At 46.7% G+C, this 22,983-nt stretch overlaps 1 protein-coding gene across 4 annotated transcripts in view; it reads right to left on the reverse strand.

Moving 5' to 3' along the window:
• Positions 1–22,983, reverse strand: part of LOC120647535 (callose synthase 9-like) — a 44,907-nt gene that overhangs the window by 17,670 nt on the left and 4,254 nt on the right. For 2 of the 4 annotated variants that reach the window (XM_039924356.1, XM_039924359.1), the window contains exons 3-32: positions 19,870–20,033; positions 19,601–19,724; positions 19,163–19,276; positions 18,962–19,087; positions 17,927–18,016; positions 16,725–16,822; positions 16,518–16,635; positions 15,091–15,216; positions 14,933–15,009; positions 14,746–14,824; positions 14,255–14,371; positions 11,067–11,169; positions 10,839–10,962; positions 9,788–9,965; positions 9,637–9,689; positions 9,491–9,551; positions 9,333–9,414; positions 9,118–9,167; positions 8,400–8,486; positions 7,305–7,390; positions 7,206–7,230; positions 6,357–6,451; positions 6,207–6,288; positions 5,931–6,091; positions 5,646–5,766; positions 5,401–5,501; positions 5,211–5,301; positions 4,945–5,105; positions 4,709–4,818; positions 207–341 (exon numbers count right to left, since the gene is read on the reverse strand). In XM_039924356.1, the coding sequence (XP_039780290.1) occupies positions 207–341; positions 4,709–4,818; positions 4,945–5,105; positions 5,211–5,301; positions 5,401–5,501; positions 5,646–5,766; positions 5,931–6,091; positions 6,207–6,288; positions 6,357–6,451; positions 7,206–7,230; positions 7,305–7,390; positions 8,400–8,486; positions 9,118–9,167; positions 9,333–9,414; positions 9,491–9,551; positions 9,637–9,689; positions 9,788–9,965; positions 10,839–10,962; positions 11,067–11,169; positions 14,255–14,371; positions 14,746–14,824; positions 14,933–15,009; positions 15,091–15,216; positions 16,518–16,635; positions 16,725–16,822; positions 17,927–18,016; positions 18,962–19,087; positions 19,163–19,276; positions 19,601–19,724; positions 19,870–20,033 (3,139 nt within the window). Of the gene's footprint in view, positions 1–206; positions 342–4,708; positions 4,819–4,944; positions 5,106–5,210; positions 5,302–5,400; positions 5,502–5,645; positions 5,767–5,930; positions 6,092–6,206; positions 6,289–6,356; positions 6,452–7,205; positions 7,231–7,304; positions 7,391–8,399; positions 8,487–9,117; positions 9,168–9,332; positions 9,415–9,490; positions 9,552–9,636; positions 9,690–9,787; positions 9,966–10,838; positions 10,963–11,066; positions 11,170–14,254; positions 14,374–14,745; positions 14,825–14,932; positions 15,010–15,090; positions 15,217–16,517; positions 16,636–16,724; positions 16,823–17,926; positions 18,017–18,961; positions 19,088–19,162; positions 19,277–19,600; positions 19,725–19,869; positions 20,034–22,983 lie in introns of all 4 variants that reach the window. The other 2 variants (XM_039924357.1, XM_039924358.1) reach the window with 2 other exon arrangements.

A 22,983-nucleotide genomic window follows, 5' to 3' on the forward strand; every position in this document is an offset into this window, starting at 1 on the left:
TAATCAGGGGCATCAACCCAAAATAGGAAAGTGTATGGTTTCTCAAACAAGAATGAGATAAAAAGCTAGCAAAAAATTTAGTTGTTCACAAATTCAGATAAAAGAAGGTCCTAATATAGAAAACAGGATCAAGTGAAAGCAAACATGAGCCTATCAAATTAATATACCATATGTAGAACACACATAGGCTTAAGAGGATAACAAACCAGTTCGTGCCAAGGTCTGTCCACGATAAGAAGCCCACAGACGTAGCTCAAGTATGTCATTTGGGTTGCCAAAAAGTTCAGAGTCTGCTGCATTTTCATCCCTGTTGATACGAGTAAGGAAATTCTTCCATTCATCTGTTTACATAAGTCAATCACAATAGAAATGTTAAACGGGGGAAACGTGATTTCATACAGTAAGTGAAAGTTCCATCATTACACCAGAAAGGTTATTACACATAATGCTAGCTTGCAAGAGACATCAGATAGCAGGCACCCATACTGGTTTCAACAATAAGCAAAATAGAGTAGATAGTACCCTCTGTTCTTTTCATTTTGGGGGAGATCCATAATACTACATCAAACATTAATTGCGATTTTTTTATAAACAAAGAAAAAATCCAATGGCGATTTAAATATTAACTATTTTTTCCTCTAAAATAACAGCACCGGAATCAATACAGGAAGTACAGCTGTACTAAATTATAGTGCCATTTGTCGAGTACCTAGGCAATAGATCCCAAAAATACAGACAGATCCTAAGATACAATGGGCTTATGAGCCTTATGAGTGCATTTATGACATGGGAAGAATATGTCAGTTAACGGCGTGTGGACAGGTCCATCCTTCTACTTCGAGCAAGTATGGGCTACATTTTGGAATGGAAAATATACACCCTATGAGCACACCTCTACCGAATAAACTTGATCCACGGAAAGCCAGGCAATGAGATGTACATTCATTGACATTGTTCTGGAGTAAACTCAACTGAGTGCAGGAGATTCATATAAGTCAACTCGGAGGCTCCTAGGATGTGCCATCCTTATTCGTTTGATCATTTCAACTTCTTAGGACAGCATTAGAGTTGAGTAAAAGGGTTCCATGTTTATCACCAATTGTTGCCACTACCTAGGAAGTTTGAGTGTCAGTGTTTCTTGGAGAGGCCCCAACCCCAAGTGTTGTTAAGGCAGGTGCTCGCCTATTTTGCAGAAGAAAAGAATAACCACTAGTTGAATTGAAACAAGGCTCGAATGCTCCAATGACGGGTGAGCGTCAACTTTCCATCACCTAAGGATAAATTCACATCTCTCAATCTGGGCTCTTTCTCATTCTTAAGCTTGTAGCATTTTCAGTTCCAGACAGCAAGCACCCTAAAAACTGAAAGTTTTTTGTCACCATATCACAGCAGAATCCTTAAGGAGTGGAATGTTTCTAAAGAGGTAGCTTCGGATAGGAGCACTTGGAGACTAGCTATCAACGTGCCTGAACCGTGACCTTTGTTTCTTTTTGGGTTTCATCTCTAGCCTACTCCAACTTGCTTGGGACAAAAGGCTATGTTGTTGTCGTTGTATATCACAGCAGAACCCTAATTTACGAGATTAAAATACTGAACTACCTAGCAACCATTGTTGGAGTATATTGAGCCCATGTGTATAGAGGCCCATCTAGAGGCCCATGTGTAGTTGTTATATATACCCACCCTTCTAGAGTTGGAGGAATAGAGGAATTATTCTCTCTCCTCTCTCTTCTCCCTGCCGCAGCAGCCGCCGACGGCGCCATGGTTGGCCGCCGGCCGCCGGCACCACCCCCCTCCTTCTCCTCCCTCTCCTCCTTCCCTCCTCTTCCCTCCTCCTCCTCCTCCCCTGCGCCGGGCGCTGCCTCTGCGCGGGCTGCCGCCGCGGCCTGGTCTCTGCAGCCCGCCGCCACCGCCGCCGCTCCGGCTGGCGCTATCGGCGCAGGGCCCCTGCAGCCCGCCGTCGCCGCCTGGGCCCGACCCGAGGGTCACCTCTCGCCGCGTTCTGATCTCCCGACACGTCGTCTTCGACGAGTCGAATTTCCCCTACTCCACCTCCTCCACACCTTCTGATCCCGAGCTGACGTCTCTGTTTCCGACTGACCCGGTGGTTCACCCACCGTTACCTGTCTGTCCTTTTCCTGCAGGTTTTCCCGGCGCACCGGCACCGCTTCCGGTGATCCCTGCTGCGCCGAGCGCGGGCCCGGTGCCCGCGGTCGCGCCACGCGCGGCCCCCGGACCTCCGGTCGTGCCATGCACGGACCCGGTGTCTCCCACTGCGCCACGCGCGGCCCCGGTGCCTTTCCCTGCACCTGAGCGGTACACTCAGCCGGTGCAGGTGTACCGGCGTCGCTCGGCGCCGAACCCGGCGTCGCAGCGGTACGCTCAGCCGGTGCAGGTGTACCGGCGTCGTTCGACGTCGACACCGGCGCCGCCTCCTGCTCCGGAGGCTCCTGCGACGCCGACACCGGAGCCGTCGCCGCCGCCACCTCCTCCGGCTCCCTCTCGAGCCGAGCTGGAGGTGTACCACCCGCCGGTCATCCATCGGGATCCTCGGCATATCCATCCCCTGGTGACTCGGCGGATGGCGTCCCAGACCGCGACTCTCTCCGCCACCGAGGGAGAGCCGCTGGTCTCTCTGGTACACTCCTCTGTCCGCGACGCCTTGGTGGATCCTCACTGGCGTCGCGCGATGGAAGAGTACGCGGCTCTTCTTGCCAACCAGACGTGGGACCTCGTGCCGCGTACGTCTGGTTCCAATGTGGTGACTGGCAAGTGGATCTGGATGCACAAGCGTCGGGCTGACAGCACACTGGAGCGCTACAAGGCTCGCTGGGTTCTCCGGGGGTTCACTCAGCGGCCTGGTGTGGACTATGATGAGACCTTCAGCCCGGTTGTGATGCCCGCTATGGTGCGCACAGTCCTCTCGCTTGCGCTCTCGCGCACTTGGCCTGTGCACCAGCTGGACGTGAATAATGTGTTTCTTTACGGCACCTTGTCAGAGACTGTTTACTGCTCTCAGCCTGCGGGATTTGTAGACTCGAGTCGTTCGGATATGGTCTGCCGGCTCAACAAGTCTCTCTATGGACTGAAGCAGGCTCCACGGGCTTGGTACTCTCGGTTCGCCACGTTCATGATGACACTGGGGTTCACCGAGGCCAAATCTGACACGTCTCTCTTCATCTACCGCCGTGGGGATGAGACGGCATATCTACTGCTATATGTCGACGACATTGTGCTCACAGCTTCCAGTCAGCAGTTACTTCAGAGTGTAATATCTCTGCAGCAGGAGTTCGCTATGAAGGATCTCGGTCAGCTCCACTTCTTGGGCGTCACTGTTGAGCCTCGTCCGTCTGGTCTTCTCCTTCACCAGCAGCAGTACGCCCTCGATATTCTGGAGCGGGCTGGGATGACTGATTGCAAGCCCTGCTCCACTCCAGTCGACACTCAGGCGAAGCTGTCTGCTGATCTGGGTGATCCGGTGGATGATCCTACTGCCTACCGGAGTCCGGCTGGCGCTTTGCAGTACCTCACCTTCACCAGGCCGGATCTCACCTACGCTGTTCAGCAGGTCTGTCACCATATGCATGATCCCCGGGAGTCACACCTTGCTGCGCTGAAGCGTTTCCTCCGGTACGTCCGTGGCACTGTGGACCTCGGCCTGGTACTTCACCGCTCGCCCTCTGCTGAGCTGGTGGTCTACAGTGACGCTGACTGGGCCGGCTGCCCGGACACTCGTCGCTCCACCTCCGGCTACGCCGTCTTCCTGGGCGGCAACCTGGTCTCCTGGTCGTCCAAGCGACAGCCGGTTGTCTCCCGCTCCAGTGCCGAGGCGGAGTACCGGGCTGTCGCTAACGGCGTGGCGGAGGCGTCCTGGATACGACAGCTCTTGGCGGAGCTCCACAGCCCGCTCGCCAAGAGCACGCTCGTCTACTGCGACAACGTCAGCGCCGTGTATCTCTCCACCAACCCCGTCCAGCATCAGCGGACGAAGCACGTGGAGATCGACCTACACTTCGTGCGCGACAGAGTCGCCATCGGCGATGTTCGGGTACTCCATGTCCCGACTACCTCCCAGTTTGCTGACATCTTCACCAAGGGGCTGCCCTCGTCGACCTTCTCGGAGTTTCGATCCAGCCTCAACGTAGCCGGTGGCTAGTTGTGGCGGGGGGGGGGGGGGGATTAGCCCTTTTGTGCTCTTCTTGTACTCTCATCTTGTCCAGTCTTGAACACCGCTGCGTCGGTTGTTCAGACTGCGGGGGGTGTTAGCTTTCTTGTTGTCCAGTCTTGAACACCGCTGCGCCGGTAGTTCAGACTGCGGGGGGGTGTTGGAGTATATTGAGCCCATGTGTATAGAGGCCCATCTAGAGGCCCATGTGTAGTTGTTATATATACCCACCCTTCTAGAGTTGGAGGAATAGAGGAATTATTCTCTCCATCAACCATGAAGCTCTATGCTTAAGGATCTTGCATGGTGGAGACATGCATGAGCAAATGGCGGACACTTTGACCCATTTTGAAAGAAATTTTGAATTTCACTAAACAATTCATACACCTCACAAGGAAACAGAATTACTCAAAGGTGCACAGCTTGAGCAAGAAAACAAGGGGATATCTCAAATGGTTACACCTAGAATGATACTTTTTTTACATTTTCAAGGTTCATATTCCAATACTGTTTGCACTGTTCATGTAAAGGGAAAGAACAAACCTGGGTATATCTTCTGCAGATAAAACAGTGTAGTTATACCATCTTCGTTTTTCTTCTGGAGTTCATTCATGCTGTAGAGAACAATCTCGGAGTAATATGGAGTAAACACACTGCATAACAAAGTAAAACCCCCATTGGTATAACAATAACTGAACCACAGACAAAATCGAACGTAACAAGATAACCTACTGCTAACTAAAGTAAAAGGGGCAACAGAGGATCTAAAGGAGTCCCACCTAAAGGAAAACATTTCTGAAGCAGGCCTTGCAACAGGCATTTGCATAAACAGAGAGTTCGTAAAGAACTGAAGTCTCCGCCTGGCTTCCAAATTTTTAGGAACACTTGCAGCTGATTCTTTGATTGTCAAAAGTGAATACAATCGCTTGATCAAGTCCTTCTGGATATATAATACCGGCATAGATCAAACTAATGACTACAGAAAGACGCAGACCAGCAGAAAAATAAACATTAAACAAAGAACATCCAGTGCTCAAGACAATACCAATACAGGATCATTTGGCCACTTAAGATTATTGAAGAGGCGGCCTTCAGCTCTTGCTCTATTTATCTGAGTCCACTCATCAAGGTAATCCCTAATATTTATAAACAAAGGGCATTAGAAAGCAATTGCGAACATACAGATATGAAAATAATAAGGTCAGAATAGAAGAAATTACAAACAGATTGCAGACCTCATATCAACGGAAAACACTTCATGGTGAACAACTTCATATAGGTCCTGAATAGCATTAACTGCTCCCTTTTTCATATCACTTGACTCTGTGGTACCCCTCTACAAAACAGTGTATTAACAGTTATACATACTTGAGACGACACATGAATAAGGTGAACCCATATCTAAATTTGAGATTTGGCCCATCATTAAGGTTACAAAGAGTTAATGAACCTATAAACTAATGCCAACCCTAGTACGTACCAGTATTCCAAGGACAGCAACAAGCTTGGCAATAACAATATGCAATTTGGAGAAATGAATATCACTTTGGATGTTCTTCTTTGAAATGCTTTCTTGGATACCACCATAAATTCTCTCCACCCTAAATTTTCCAAAGAACAATGTACCATAAAAAAATCTGTTGAATTTACAAGGTGAAATGGAACAGCGATAACAAAGCCTTTCAGTCCCAAGCAAGTTGGGGAAGGATAGAGATGATATAAAAGTTTGAAATGATAATAAAAACATTATAGAAAAAATAATTACCAGAGACGTCCTTCTTTCTCTAGTATTGATGTCAGAATATGATAAATGCTATGGAAGCACTCTACAACAGCATATTGCATGTATTCATCCTTTGATATCTTTAGCCAAAGTTCTTCTTGTGAGTCTTTACAGTCAGTTGCAATATCTTTAGCTAAGAAAACCTACATTGGAAAGGGAAGGTGATCATTGAGAAGAAACACAAACAGAAACAGAAAAAAAAAACTGCAAATCATGCAGGGGAATTTTTAACAGTTAAAATTGCTTTAAACTTTCAACCTTGCTAGCAAGCAAGAAAAGTGGCCACTGCACAATTGGAAGAACTCCGTCATTCTTGGGCATCAAAAGCAATTCTAATTCACTGCAAATAGGACAAGGGTCAACCAAAATTTACATATGGCGATCAGCAATTATTGAAGCATTACTTACGCATTGCTAATATAATCTTCTTCCCTTAAATTCCTCACAATTTCATTCCAGAAGGGGGCGAATCTAGATGCATCAAACTTGTTCAACTCTGTAAGCTGGTAAATTTGGTGTTTTCAGTGTCAACTCTTTGTAAGCAACAACAAAGAATGGCACAGTTAAAAAAAGAAACTAAAGAAGGGAATATACTCCCTCTGTCCCCAAATAAAAGGGGGTCTGACTTGGCACGGTTTCCAAAACTAGCCTTTTAAATATTAATTCCTCCTATACTATCATGTTTGTAGCAACAAAATCATAACCATTGGAGAAGTACTTATAAATATCAGTATAATGATATTACTTTTGTTAGACAAAATTTACATTACATGGCCAAAGATTACAAGATTTGAATTTTAAAATGCATGCTCGGGCATATATTTTGGGACGGAGAGTGTATAATTTACGCACCCACCATTGTCAATTGTCATTTAAACAAACTGTTAGACAGGAGTATTAGCCTTGTAGGGCCGGCCCATGTGGGGCCCATGTAGGCTGTGCGCCCGGCCTGATGCCGCGGCCAGGTTTTGTGGATCTGTTGATAGGATAGGCAAGGATCCCTTGATTGGTGCTGATTCTATAAACCACCCCTAGGGTTTCCTTGCCTATATATTGTACCCCTTGTACTCTCTATCAATTCATCCAGTTTTGCCTCTCCAATTTTGCTTTCACAAACAAATGTGCAATATTCGAAGGGAGAAAAAGATAAAGAAAATACTAGGGTCGAAATGCAGAGCTGCTCAGAGGTCATAATCAATATACAGAGAAGTTCCATAACAGAACTAGCCTTAAATAGTAATATCAACTGACTCATACCTGACTGGAAGATAGCAGTTGTTTCCTGTATAAAGGATAAAAATCAGGCTTAGATTATAACAACGGAGCAGATAAGCAAGAATCTAGGACATCACAAACCTTTTTGGAACAGGAACATGAAGTTTGTCCATGAATGCTCCAGGGAACTTCTCAAAGAATCTGTGAACTGCTTCAACAGAACTAATCTGAGAACACAAACAAAAATAACAGAAAGCATGAATTAGCAAACAAACAAAATTGATCATCAATATATTTGCTAAAAACCAACGAACAACAGCAAGAAAAGAAGACAGTAAAGCATGTAAAAAACTCAGCCGGTGGAGGACTGCCCCCACGTTTTTTTTTCTGAGAAGGAACATCAGTCAACCCAACCGACAAATCTCCAAACCCCAACTTCACCCTATAGGGTCGCACCGTAACCTAGGCCAACCACGACCCCTTTGGCCGGCGATCGCTGCAACTATCCCCTCGTAGCAGGGCCCAAACCAACCAAAAATACTACAAGCCGGCGCCCTGACACTATTTTTTTGGGTTGCTAGCAAGGGGGTTTTATTGATGCCACCAGGATTTGAACCCTGGCTGGTGAATTCTCAACAGGGGAGCTTACAACAACACTACAGGAGAGCGGCAACAGCAAAGCATGTAAGTTCCACCATTTTTTTTCTATGGTTCAGAAACTGTTTTTGTGGTCAAATAGATAATTGTACTTTCCCAAAGAACCCCTGCCAAAGGCTATCAGGACTTGGCATTTTGATTCGAATAAGTATGGTGGAGTGAGGGATTGAAGGCGAAAAACAATGAAGAGGGTAAATAGATTGTACAAAGAGGAAGGGACTACTGCCTTGTTCAAGTGTTGGAGTCTAGAACATCAAGAAAAAAATAATATTATACTGCACTGGTGGAATGGCCAAACTGATCGGAAAAAATTTTGCAAGTTATTTTTCATCTAGTTTTAGACTACAAAAGAGTTTGTTCGCATAACCAAATGCACTTGCAATTGACATACATCTTGCAGGCATACTGTGCTAGCATAAAAATGAGAGAAAACAATACTCAAGATGGTACAAAAGGATGGACAAGAAATGGCATTTCACAATAAGAACAATATAAAAAACTACAAGATTGACAGATCAGCGAGGAACAACTTCATCAAAAGCATGATAATAGTTCAAATCCAAAGTTTAAGTTGGTAACCTCTCCCAAGCGATCGCGTGCACCAAGGAGAAATCCATAAATAGCAGACATAACAGTGTAAAATACATGGATGTCCAGAAGGTAAATCTGCGTAAATGAATATTTAGATTAAACAAATATAATTTTCAAATGTTCACTGCACATTTGACCTAAGCTCAAAACAGGGACATATATGATACAAATGATAACTAAAGCAATACCAAAATAACAAAAGAATACTTTCCATCAATACATTCAGTACATCAAACTATGCAGTAATGTGGCATCCCAGAACAATTTAGTCCATGTTTGACCTAATGGTGCATGATGCAATGTTGGATGCTGATAGAGGAATGTTATTATAATAACAGTCCTGTTTTGGCAAATTTTACTCTGGTAAAGGCTGAGAATTCCCACTACGTTACAGATCACTTTATAAACAACGAGAAACATAAACTACCATTATGCCAGAAGAATTGACTTCAAGGCCTACTCGGAAAGCAAGATTATTTTTATTTTATTTTACTTAATTGCGCTGGGAATGCAACGAGCAGTCAAGGTGAGAAACCAGATAGATAATCAATTTATTTTTTCTGACAAGTTTATGGCAGTGTCATCTAGATATGTTGATGTTTAATTTTCAATGGTAATTGCTCAAAAGTTAATATAGCTGCCTGTGATTCCTACGACATAGCAAAAGTTCAGAGAGCTGGAACTAGAAGCAAACAATATTACTTACTGACACCACTGGAGCCCATAGAGAAAGGATTGTAATAGCATTATGGTTATCTGCAAGCAACGTAAGAACCAATCGATTACAAGTGATGCACATCTTTAACCATATCATGAGGATACGAAGTAGTGAAAGTGATAGGATCCTAGGTTGCTGAAAAGAAAAAAAAAGGCATTGTGATGTGTGAAAAAAGTAATATTTACATAGTAATATTTACATACTCTTTGAAACAAAGTCATGCCAGGCATACTGCAAGCCTTTGAAATTGATTATAGCTCTTGTTGGTTTCACAAGAGGTTTTATCTGCATAATAAAGCCACACTTTAGAGTGCAAAGATCAATGCTTACAGATAGTGGAAACTGATAAACTAGAGCTTTCCTGAAGAAAATAGGTGAATGAAAATTTTGCACCAAGAATTGCAATCCAGAAAGCAACGTATCTGCAAAGTAAATATAGCAAGTAATGATAGCTTCCAGTTTGTTAGCAGAATCACAGTATTATGCTTGAAAGTTCTAAAGGATTACTTGATGTAGTCAAGGGGACTCTCATGCATGCCTCTTCCAACATAATTGTTCTCCTTCAACAAAAGTAAAATGTCAGATATCCTAAGCAGAAGACATAGTATACAAAGAATTCAAAAGAACAGGAACCCAAAAATGCTAAAAAGGACAAGACCTGATGCATCCATTTAACAAGGCGTACAGCAGACCAACGGTAGCAAGCCTCAGTCAAACCATGGCAACAAGGGACGCTCATAAGGAGGCTCATAATAATCTGAACACCAGCATATGCACTGATTACAAAAACATATATCTTGAATGTTGCTGACTGTGTCCCATCTTGAAGCGCCTTGCTGAGAAATGATCGAACTATTAGAAGTCTCATCACAATGGTAAAAACATAACAAGAGAAAACTATCAAGTCCTGAATCATAAATCCTAAGTTAGGAATTCTAATAATTCTACAGGACAAGAAGGTCAATTAAATATCAAGTGCTGATTTGGAATTAGTACCAAAAATTTCACTTCATGATTAGGTTGAGGGGCCAGCAGACCAAACGTAATTTAATTCACGTCACGATCAGGTTGATGGGCCTATTAAAAATCGAACCCATCATCAAATTTTAAGAACTACACTTTGATTTCAGAACTTGGTAGAAAACTGGAAACAGCATAGAGCATGCTCCAAGCATCAAAACAGGCGAATAATTCAACCAGGCCAAAAGAGATAATATTGGATAAGAAAGACCAGTTCTCACTTCTGAGTTTCTAAGTCTTGATTGTCGCAACAACATCAGGCCTATCTGGCCAACAGAGCACCTACAAGTCTATAACCGTCTTATCTCTTTACAGAGAGTTGCTTATTGAGAACATGGATTGAAATATTTGGGAACATATCAGGTGCCAACCAACCCGTTCGTGCAAACTTGCAAAATACGGTTAATTGTAAAATTATCCAATCCCCCCATGCCCCTTGGATGTTGATCCGTTGGCCCAGATTGAAGTTTGCACGGTTTGCGCGAAGGGGTTGGTTTGCACCTGATATGTTCCCTTCATCATTCACCCTGAATCACGTAAAACAGCAATACGGCATTTGCTGTTCCTTTGTGTTTCAAGACATTCAAGTATGTCAATGCCAGATCGTACAATCTTTCATTCTAGAAATTTCTTTATAAAGAAGGGTAGAAATGAAATTATCAGAGCTCATAAATGGAAGAAAAACATACACATATAGGTAACAGATCGTAAATGAAGCTACAGTAAACCAGCAGAATCGCCATAGCACTCTGGTGATTGCAGATCCACGAGAAGTTGAATAGGCACCATACATCATTAGAATGTCCAATAGACCTTCCTCAAAAACAAAAAAGGTAAAAAAAAACGAAATTAGTCGTCAACAAGGTAGTTTACACAGGTCATCATATTACAGCAAGAAAAAAAAATTCTGTACTAACTCTCAATAAATTTCATTGCAACATAAGTTGGGCCCAGACTAAGAAGTTGCAATACAGTCTTCATGTCAAAACTACCATTGTTAAAAGCAATGATAGTTAATCCCTGCATCGACAAAAATAGGACCACACTTAGGTCACAATGCAGGCAGATACAACTCAATGAAGATTGGCAATATAAAGCATCTAATGCTACATCAAAAGAAATAAGCAAACAAATCAATCCTCATGGCCATAAGAACAAAAGAACTAAGCATATCTCCTGCTAAGCATCAATATCAAGAAACCATTCCTGGTTGTTGGAGTATGTGTGTGTTGGCCCATATAGGAGGCCAGGCCCATCTATGAGGTCCATGTAATGTCTACTATATATCCCACCCTTCTAGGGTTTGGGGAATAACAAGGCAATTATTCTCTCCTACATGGTATCAGACTAGGTTCCGCTCCCTCCTCTCCTCCTGAGCGCCGCCACTTCCGCTGCCGCCGCGCCGCCCCCGGGGAGATCGATCTCCGCCGGGGGCAGCGCCCTCTGATACGCGCTCTGAGTCTCCAGCAGCACCCTCCCTTAGGTCTCGCGGCAGATCGAGTCGATCCGCCGCCGTCAGAGTCCAGCAGCAGGATCTCCGTCGCGCCTCCACCCGCAGGCCCCCGTCGCGGCGCCCTTCTCCACCTCCCTCCTCTGGCCTCGCCGCGGATCCCGCCGCCGTCGCTACTCCTTGCGTGCGGCGGATCTGAGCGCGAGCGCGGGGGGCGCGGATCCCGCCGCCGCCCTTCGCGAGGGCGTGCTGGGCGCGGGCGCGGGGGATCCCGCAGCCGCCGCATCCGCCCCGCCTCCGCCGCCGCGTGGTGCCCAGCCACCCCGACGGCGGGTCCTCCGCTCCGCCCGTCTCCCCGCCCCGCCCAGGCGGTCGTCGCCGGTCAGGTGGGCTACGCTCCTCCCGCCGTCGCCGCCCCGCCCTCCGCTTCGCCTGGGTGCTCTCCGTCCTCCGCTCCGCCCTCGCTCCCCTCTCTCGTCCTCTGTTTCTCTCTCTGTTCTCACTGTCCCTTTGACCGTGGGAGGAGAAGAGAGGAGATGAGAGGGGGGTTATGCTACGTGCACCCAGGACTTCCACACGAGATGCTGCTGCTGTGTATCCTTTTTGCGTCGCCCTGCCGTTCGTCGTCGTTCATCATCGACAACCCCCAAAGGACGAGGTTGTTGCTGCGCCTTCTGAGGCTGCAGCGACGACGCTCGTGATCGAGCCTCTACCGCGGACACCGCCGCCTTCGCGGTGGTGGTGCCCGCCTCGCCTGGCACCCACACGGCGCTCCCGGAAGACCACTCGACGCCCGGCTGACCGCACCGGCACTTCCGACAGGCCACTCGCCCCCCCTCCCCCGACGCCGCCTGTCGGCGACTCAGCGCCACCATCGGACTCGGCTGCCTCCGACAGGCCACTCGACGCCCCGCCGGCACCGTCCGTCGGCGACTCAGCGCCACCCGCTGGTTCTCCGGCCACCACTCGGCGTCTTCGGTCGACCATCCTGCGTCGCACGGGCTGCCACCCTCGGCGTTCGATCCTCGTCATGCTGGCGCTCGACCCGACTTCGCGCCTCCTGCCGCTCGAGCGCGGACACCGCCGCCGATGTTGCTGAAGGAAGACGTCTTCGCCACCCCTGTCCTGAGCACTACCTTGCCGCAAATTTGCGCCGTCGCCACCCCTGTCCTGAGCGCGACCTGGCTGCACCTTGCACCGTCTACCATCTGCACCTGAGCGCGACCCACTGCTAAGCTCGGCAAGAAGCTGCTGCGTTCGTGTCCTCGTGCGCCCCACAACGCTTCGGATCTGCGCTCTCCTCCACGGCTTCGACCACGATCACCTCGACTTCGGCTACCTCGGCACTAAGGGGCTATCATATGCATAAGTCTCCAGTCGAAGCATTCGCACCGGTGTTCAGACTGCGGGGGGATACGTCTCCATTGTTCTCCAGTCTGTCCGTTCGTGTTGCTACCGCTACGACTGCGGGGGGTTTGTCCCCAAGTGTACTTTCTTTCGTGTCCAGTCTTGAACTCCGCTGCGCCGGTAGTTCAGACTGCGGGGGGGTGTTGGAGTATGTGTGTTGGCCCATATAGGAGGCCAGGCCCATCTATGAGGCCCATGTAATGTCTACTATATATCCCACCCTTCTAGGGTTTGGGGAATAACAAGGAATTTATTCTCTCCTACACTGGTAATTTTTCACCGTGGGCATACAAAACTGTACATGCAAACGAAGTCAAACCCATAGATAACTGAATATATGCTGATTCTATCCAAGTAATATGCAATCTTGGAACATAAATAGATCAGTACTGGAAACCAGAGGGTAAAACAACTCAACACAGTCCAGCTAAATTCTCCCTCGTTTTCTTCCACTCACAAGGCAATGGTTAATGCAGTTATGGTGAGAGGACCTGTAGTTGGAGAAAAATTGTGAGAGATTGTTTGTTGCATATTTGTGGTGTTCATGTTATTGCTGCCATGTGTCCATGCACGAGGCCATGAGTTTAACCTAGGGAACAGTTTGTACGCCATGAGGCCTGCCTCCTCGACGGCCAGTTTGTCCGCATGGTGGTGCGCTGCTATCAAGTCTGTGCCAAATGAACACCGTAAGGGACTAAACTCCCTCATCATCCTGGTCACGTGGGAAATCTTGAAGGACCGAAATGCTTGTGTTTCCAAGGGAGCTCAACCAAGTGTTCAGCGGCCCCTGCAGACAGTGTCTAGTGAGTGTGTTCTCTGGTGTTTGGCAGGAGCCTCCAAGCTCTAAGAGCTCCTTCATAGGTCGCAGCCCCCGGCCCTTTAGGTTCTGGTGGGTGCTGATCTTGGTTTGTTTTCCTATAAGAGTCTGCTAGTAGCGTGAGTTATACCGAGTTGGTCTAACCCCTATACTCTTTCCATTCCATCTTAAATGAAATGACGCGCAGTCCTCCTGCACTGTTCGAGAAAAAAAACTAGGGAACACCATCAGGATAAACTTGCCATAGTAAAGAAAGGGATGCCACAAAAACTTAATTGTTAATTGTGTTATTGTACATCTAGCAACTCAACACATGGAATAAAACTAATCTAAGAATTCAATGAAGTAATTACGAAAGAAGAGGTGTCAGCTGAACCCCAAACAAAATAGTGGAGACCAGTAATGATTGAATGGTAAGAATTTGCATTCACCTGAAACATCATAATTAGGAACATCCAAAGGCGATGAAAGCTGTGATAAAGATGAAGAAAAGTCCTATGTTCCACAAAAGATGTCTTTCCATAGTGATGGCCCCTACCAAACATGCCCTGCAAAACCAAATACGCATTTTGTAATGTTGAAAATATGGTGATAAGTAGCTTATGTCATTAGGATATCAATTTATCAAAATGGGATGTCTGGCAGTCGGGGAAGGCTGATATGCATCAGCCCACACTGGAGCTGCAGCTTAAATGTCCAGGTAAAGTTAAGCCAACTCAGGAAGATAGGAATTATGTTTGGTGTGGTCTCAGCTTTTGTAAAAGGACAAGCCCATACTAAAGCTTGGCTAAAGGGGGTATGTTGGCATGATAGTAAAGAAGAGCAAAACACATCAGCAATCACCGAAAGTGAACACACACACAAATATTGATCTGGATACATCTGAAAGACTCAAATAATTGTGAAGGACTAAAAAACAAACCTTTTCCTTTTTACTGGGCTTTGAGAAAAATGGGTTGTCCAGCTTCCACGGCCACCCTAGGTGAAAGCACTTAAGAGACCTAGAACGAACCATCAAAAGGTCATGAAAAACAGAAACAGAAACAAATCACAAAACCAAATAACTCAATTGATCTGCTTACACCTACCAAAAAAAAATTATTGCTTACCAGAAAAACTCATTGAAATCATCATAATTTCTCCATGCAGAATGTGGTGCCCGCCCATTCTTATTATTGGCTGCTTCCTGCAGCAGAATCAACATTAAGAAAACCATACAGGACCAATCATAAGAAGTGATATTACCTCACCCAGCAGCCATGCTTACCGCTGCGATGATATCATACAAAGGAGAAATGACATTTTCAAGAAATGACACGCTGCCATTAGAACTGCAGCTTTCAGCTGGCTCTGCAGTTTGTTTTCGCAGAATCTCCTCTAGTTCTCTTGCTAGCTGTAAAATTCGAACAGTTGACGCCATATATAACTCAAGATAACATCAAAGATAATCGAGTTTTGAGTAACTTGCTAGGACCACTATTCGAACAGATATGTGTTAAAATCGAACCCAGACATTGGAATCCAACATGGCAAACTTCAAAAACTGGGATTTGGGTCCATATAGTATGAAAAAAATCTATATTTTCAAAGTGAGTTTTGACATTATTTTACTGACATTTATATAAATAATTATTTAATAGCACATAAACCACCAGGTAAGAAGCAGTCAGTAGGTAAAAGGTATAAATAAGTCTCAGAAGTTTGCTGTCAACCTACAAAGACCTCACATCAACAGGTTCATCCACATTCTCCCAAAGCAAACAGAGGAAAAGCGTGGTTCGACTAAACCGAACTGAGCACACTGTAGCAGTCGACTTCTCGATATCAAAACCAAAACCCAAGCCTGCAGATGATTCGAACCATGTGCTGCTACCCCAATAAAAATATTCCATATACAGGATTGGGTGGGTGCCATACGCGCAGGGTGCTCAACCATCATCCAGTACTGATTTTTTTTTCCTTCATTTGCAGCAGCAGTAGAGCTAGCGAACCATACTTTTGTTCAGCTTAGGTGGATTTGAAAAATTGAACCAGGACTGGAGGTGCCCTAATGTGTACATGGAATGGCCATGAAGGATTGAAAAATAGCTCCTCCCTACATCTCCTTTGGATCTGAAGGATAGAATTAGCATCCTCCTCTACTTGTTTGCTCCCTATCAAGCACATTTCTCCGTCTCACACACATATCCCTCAATCCTCCCATAGCATGTGCCTCTCCATATGACACAGCTGATTATTGCTTAAAATAAGACATATACCTTAGAAAGTAATGAACGACATGTCAACACAGTAAAAAAAAAAGCAGGGAGGGACTCCTACAAGTACGTGCTCCCACTATCATATACCTGTTGACAGTAATTCTCTTCTTTCCTCTAGTCTCTCAGTACTGTTCCAACAAATGACGAATTTTAAAGTCTGATTCACCCAAGCCTCAAACGAGGGAGAATGTTCAATGTTAGAACAGTACCCAAATAAAAATTTCCACAAGATACTTCCACAGAAACACAAGAAAAAGGAGAAAAAGGGATATGTCATACTGATGTGTGCATCATTGAAAAAAAAAGATGCCACCAGCTAAAGGAGGAACCCAACAGGTTGATTGCAAAATATTTTCATGCAAAAATAGGAAAATAAAGGAAAAGCATGCACCACGAAAAACTATAATAGATAAGTTCGCAAGAATTACAGACTTACATGATGAAATATGTAGCATAATCCCTCTGGAAGAAATCGTACATTGGCAGCTTCACCCCACATCAAGTAGTATAAACACACATATAGCAACTTCTTTTCTTTCGTCAAAGAATCAGTGCTACGAGAAAAATGATACAATATCTTAAAACCAAAATAAGGGAACAATAAGGAGTTAAATAATTGGTGCAGAATATAAAGAAAATGTACTTATTCCAGACGGGACGAAGAGGCAGATAGCTGCACCATTTAATATAGTTATCTAGGGCTTTGGAGAACACAGCATGCACAGCACCCTCGTCAATTTTCTAGCAGGAAACAGAAACAATGTTAACGATAAAGGCATGAAAGTTCAAGCAATAAAGAGAATGTTATCTTGGGGGCAGAACATGATAACTGATCTCATTAAAGTCTTACCATATCAGCGCATCTTTTAAAAATATAAAAGGATAGATCTTTGAATTTAAATGGCAAAATTGTGTAGCAACTTCAATGGTCGAGCAAGAAACTAGTCGGTACTGAGTAAAATGCCATGACAGGGTAAACACTGTACAGAAGCAGTCAGGATGACCGCATGGCTAGGAAGTAAGGTAACAGAATAGGGAAGAAGATACCACAAATGAGACATTGAACAGCAAGATGTACCTCTTATCATTATCACTAACACAGCTGACAAGTAGACGTAGGTCTAATAGAACTTTTTGATTGGAAACCATGGGCAAACAAAAATTCAACCCTGAATGTCAGGACGTAAACATAGCCGATGCCCTCATTACAGTTCAGTATGTTATATTGTCAGCGTTCACAGGTGCAGATTGCAGAATCAATTTCACTGGCACAAAAACATGAAAAGTTTCCACTTATGATAATGGTGTTACTGGTTCAATCATTTACATCCATTCACACAAAATTAGCAAACAGCACAAAAGGATCAACAATATGTCAATATCCAGTGTGTGCATCACATAGGCTAATGGCAATTGGCAAGCACAGAACTAGAAATTCATATTTTTCAAAAAAAATGAGGATATAAATGAATAACAGATACTTTACTTGTGCACAATATCGTTCTTTCTTCTTTGATAATGAGCACAGTGTCATTACAAGAAAATAATTCATACACATGGTATCTCAAGAGTGCAGAAAGGACTCTAGGGAAAATTCCCCACTTGATCATGAACAAATTTCATGAATCAACAGAAGTACTTCAGAAAAGAGCTACTTGCTAAATACAAAGGCATATTATAAAGGTTAAAGAAAAGGGCTGAACTCAAGAAAAGAATCAGAAAAAAATGCTAAATATTACTAAGATGACAAGTTACGGTAGTTGAATTTGAAAAGAAATCTGGCATAAATCAGATCCAAAATTATGATGAGCAGAAACAGTAAAATGGTGTCGAACAATCACATACCGGTTCATTCCCAGATGGTTTGCCCACCCGAGACTGCTCATTTGCCAATAGGTGAACGATATGCTCCCTTTGGTTTTTCATATTACCTTCCTGCAAACATGAGGGATTACAGCATATTTCCACAAAGGCAATAACACTCCAAAATATTGCTATAGAATGCATTAAGATTTAAGACTCCATAGAAAGGTCTAAATGTACTAGAATATATATTTAAATCATTTTAAAACAGAGTATGAACAATGACATGTGAATGCCATGTCATGACATTCTTTTCCTAGCATCTGCTTTCCATCCAATGATCAAAGACCAACAGATGCTCCTAGTAAAAGGGTTCACAAGCACAGTAAAAAAGTGCATGTCAATTTAGATTCTAGCATTACCATATTTACAAGATGGATTTCATTTGTCAACAAAATAATGGTGCATTTAGGATTACCATTTGTATTCATTTTAACATATTAGGGCTCCTTCTAATACTCACTTTTAAACTTAATGAATCTGGATCTTTACTTGTCTATGATCACCCATAAGTATTCGACTAGCTAGGCTACAGCCTACAGTTAAAAGATAAAATGATTACAAAGTCAGAGACCATAACCATCTTTGACTTTATTCTTTCATGTTGAAACATTAAATCATGACGAAAGGTTAGGAAGAAACAAAGAGTCAACAATGAAATGGCCAGGATTGTTATAATTTCAGCGTAGCAACTGTGCATGCTGCACTTTATTAATATAGTTTTCATGTTTGTCATGACCAAATGATATACCTTCATTGCAATTTACAATAAGGCTTGAAATTGCAACAGCATACAGATTAATATTGAAGCAATTTGATCCATATAGTTGGCCATGAAGATAAGCAAGTCTGATCACACTTTTTTGTCAATTATTAGGTTGTAACTACCATTTGTCATCTGTTAGCAATATTACAAAATGAGCCTGTTCTGTTGTGATATCATTACAGTAGTTATCAACTTACATTTTGAAAAATGCACATGATAAAGACCGATAGGTTACACCTCAAAACACTAACCTGGAAACCAAATATACATTGCAATAGATCCAGCATATCTGAATTCCTAGCATCAGGGACTGAAAAGGTACCAGGGAGCCTGGGAAGATCCCTATGATACTGAAGAGTTGATATTGCCGCCCTCACCTGAAATTCAAACAATGCAAACGGTATAACAACCTCAAGATCTAGAAAACAGAAGGCTTTATCCTGAGCAATTACCTCCGGAAAAGTCACAATTGCATTAGTGGTAGAAGACAATGCATCTAGAGGAATAATATTATAAGGAACAACATCCTCTGTCCTTGCTGCATCCTTTTGCATGACATTTTTCATCTGAACAAAATAAAACAAAACTTGATCAGAAAAGGTGAAACCCTTTACATGTTTCGATTATATTCAACGGTGCAAATTTGAAGGAGCACAAGTTTGTAAACAGCAGATAACAAACTTTTCGAACACTTAGATTCATGTGCAACGTACTCAACCGTGCTATTTGTATAAAAACAGAAAATAAAAAGGATTTCTCATGTTACTTTAACAAAATTAGATAATTAAAGAGCTTGGCAACATGATGGACATTGAACATCCTTTACACTCAAATTTCCCAACACCAAGAACGAAAACAAACAATCAAATATCAAGGATAGGGAAACAAACCTCTTCAGATATCAATTTTTTTGCATCCTCTGGTGAAATTTCCTTTGTCATATCCTCTATTACCGACCATAAGACCTTCAACGTCGCAAGTACTTTTTTCCGCTTCAGAGTTTTCCTTTCCAACCTGATCAAACAATGAGTAGTAAATAGCAGACCGTGAACATTGTCCAGTGCCACAAATTTACTTCACTTATGCTTGACAACATGTCACAAAAAGGTAAAGAAATAGCATTTTATTAAGTCAAATAAGTTGCAGAGAAAATACTTACTCTCCAAGGTAACCGCTGAATACAGCTGATTCCCTCAACTTCATTTCATCTTCAATCAACTCATCCACTTTATTCTTTTCTCTGTAAAGCTTGTAAAAATCTTGCAGTTTAGCAATATCCTGACTTCGGTCTATAGCACCACCTTCCCTCTTCGCTAATTTTTGCTAAAAGAGTAAACCAAAAGGAACTGTTACAATAAGATACTTAAAGTTACAACTGTTGGTGTATATTGAGCCCATGTATAGAGGCCCATGTATAGGAACTATATATCCCACCCTTCTAGGGTTTGGAGGAAGATAAGCCATTATTCTCTCATATCCTCTCTCTTACATGGTATCAGACTAGCTGCTCATGGCTGCCGCCGCCGCCTCCATGGCTGGCTGGCCGCCGGCGCCGCCGGCACCACCTCTCTCCTCCTTCCCTCCTGGCTCCTCTGCTCCTGGCGCTATTGCCTCTCCTCCCGTCCCAGGCGCCGCACGCTATTCCCCTGTCCCAAGCGCCGCGCGCTGCTGCTGCGGGCTGGCCGGTCCTGGGCGCCGCCGCCGCGGGCGCACTGGCCCCGGGCGCCGCCGCCGCGGGCGTGTTGCCCCTGGCCCTCGCCGTCCAGGGCGGGCAGGGTGCGAGCGTGGGCGCCAGAGCCGCCGCTGCCGCCGTCCAGGCTAGCCTCCCTGGCACCCCTGGCGCCGCCGCGCCACTGGATCCGCCGCCCTGGCCCTGCGACGCCGCCATCCACGACGCCAACCAACTGGGGCGCCGCCACGCGCACATCCCCGTCGCGCCCATCGGGTCTAAGGCTGCCGCTGCCGCCTGGCACCACCAGATCCGCCAGGGTACCGCTGCTGGCGGGTGCGCCGCCGCCGCCCAGGCCCAGGGCGCGGGCCCTGGCACATGCGCCGCCCCTGGCCCTGCTGCGCTGGCCGCCAGCACTGGGGGCACCACCGCCCCGGCCTTCCAGGACGCCTAGCGCGCGGCTGCCCAGACCCTAGCACCGCCCTCTGTCCTGGGCGCGGGAGCCGCGCCCCTGCACGCGCCCTCCTCTGCTGCCGCTGGGGCGTGGCCCCAGGGGGCTGCCGCCGCCTCCTCTGCTGCTCCCACGGCCGGCGCAGCCACTGCCGCTGCCGCTGCCGCCGCCGCTGCCCACGCGGGCGCGGCTGGCGCGGCCCTCCCTCCTTTGGCCCCGGCCTCTGCGCGCGCGTGGCCCTTCCAGGCCGCTGCCGCCGCTGCGAGTGGCACGGGCGCCCCCGGCGCGTGTGCATGGCCGCCCCGGGGCGCCGGCGCCTCCCCATCCGCCGTGGTCGACGACCTGCGCGGCACCGACTCGCACCTCAAGGCCTACGAGCGCATGCAGGAGGTGCTGCGGGACCTCGAGGCCAAGCTCGCGCGGGCGCACGCCGCGCAGGCCGTCGCGCCCACCGCGCAGGCCGCGTGGGCGCACGCCGCCGCGGAGAAGTCCTACTTCCTTGTCCCGCCCGTCGTCCCCTTCACCGAGCACGGCACTTCGTCCTCCCACCAGGCTCCGCCCTCTGGGGGAGGCCGAGGGCGTCGTCGGCGAAGAGGACGTGGTGGTGGTGCGGGGCACTCCGGACCCAGCTCCAGCTCCCTCTCCTGCTCCTGGCCCTAGAGGTACGCCCTGGCCATCCTTCAGCGCCCCATGGCCAGGGCGCATCCCGATATAGCCGGTTCAGGGTCAGGGGGGTCCTCGTCCTCAGCCCCAGCCGGCGGCCATGCTCGCCGCTGCTGCTCCCCTGTTCGCGCCGTTCTGGACCCCGCCCGCTCCACCCAGCTAGCAGCCGACCTGGCCTGGGGGGTGGGACCAGGCCGCACTGGCGCCGTCCTTTAGCACCACAGGGCGGACGGAGCCGGTAAGCACCGAGTGGATCACCGAATCGGGTGCCTCCTTCCACACCACCCCAAATGCCGGTATCCTCTCTTCTGTCCGACCCCCACACCCCTCTTGTCCTTCTTCCATCATGGTTGGTGACGGGTCTTGCCTTCCTGTCACCGTCGTGGGTTCTGTTCCTGGCTCTTTTCGTCTTCCCAATGTCCTTGTGGCTCCTTAGATGGTTCATAACCTTTTTTCTATTCGTCAGTTTACAGCTAACAATTCTTGTTCCATCAAGTTTGATTCTTCTGGCCTTACTATAAAGGATTCGGCCTCCCGGCGTCCGCTACTCCGGTGTGACAGCACGGGGCCCCTTTACACCCTTCGCCTTCTTCCGCTGCACCACTCTCACCTTCTTCGCCCTGGCCGTCTTGGTCTGTCGCTTTTGCCGCGACGCCGTCTTCCACCACCTGGCACCGCCGTCTTGGTCACCCTGGCCGCGACGTTCTGGCTCAGCTCAGTCGTAGTGCCGATGTTCCTGGTACCAGGGCTCCTGCTGAGCCCCTCTGCCATGCGTGCCAGCTCGGTCGTCATATTCGGCCCCTTTTTTCTTCTTCTTCTTTGCATGCGACGCATGCATTTGACCTTGTTCACTGTGACCTTTGGACCTCCTGTACTTAGCCTTTCTGGTTATAAGTACTATCTGGTGGTGGTCGATGATTTCTCGCACTACTCTTGGACGTTTCCTTTGCGCGCCAAGTCTGAGACATTCCCCACCCTCTTCCACTTCTTTGCCTGGGTGTCCACTCAGTTCGGCCTCACCGTTAAGGTCGTCCAGTGTGACAACGGGCGGGAGTTCGACAACTCCACCTCCCATTCTTTCTTCCTCTATCGGGGTGTTCAGCTGCGTATGTCTTGTCCGTATACCTCTCCTCAGAACGGCAAGGCCGAGCGGATGATTCGCACGACGAACGACATCGTGCGCACCCTTCTGATCCAGGCCTCTCTGCCCCCGCGCTTCTGGGCTGAGAGCCTCCACACCGCCACCTACTTGATCAACCGTCTTCCGTCCACTGCTTCTACTGCTCCCACTCCACACCACGCTCTTTTCGATACCCCTCCTCGCTACGACCACCTTCAGGTCTTCGGGTGTGCGTGTTACCCTAACACCTCCGCCACTGCTACTCACAAGCTGGCGCCCCGCTCGACTCGTTGTGTGTTCCTTGGTTACTCCCCTGACCACAAGGGGTACCGATGTTTTGACCTCGCCTCTCGTCGCGTCCTGATCTCCC

The sequence above is a fragment of the Panicum virgatum genome, chromosome 9K (assembly GCF_016808335.1).
Source record: "Panicum virgatum strain AP13 chromosome 9K, P.virgatum_v5, whole genome shotgun sequence".
In the NCBI taxonomy this organism is placed as follows: Eukaryota; Viridiplantae; Streptophyta; class Magnoliopsida; order Poales; family Poaceae; genus Panicum; species Panicum virgatum.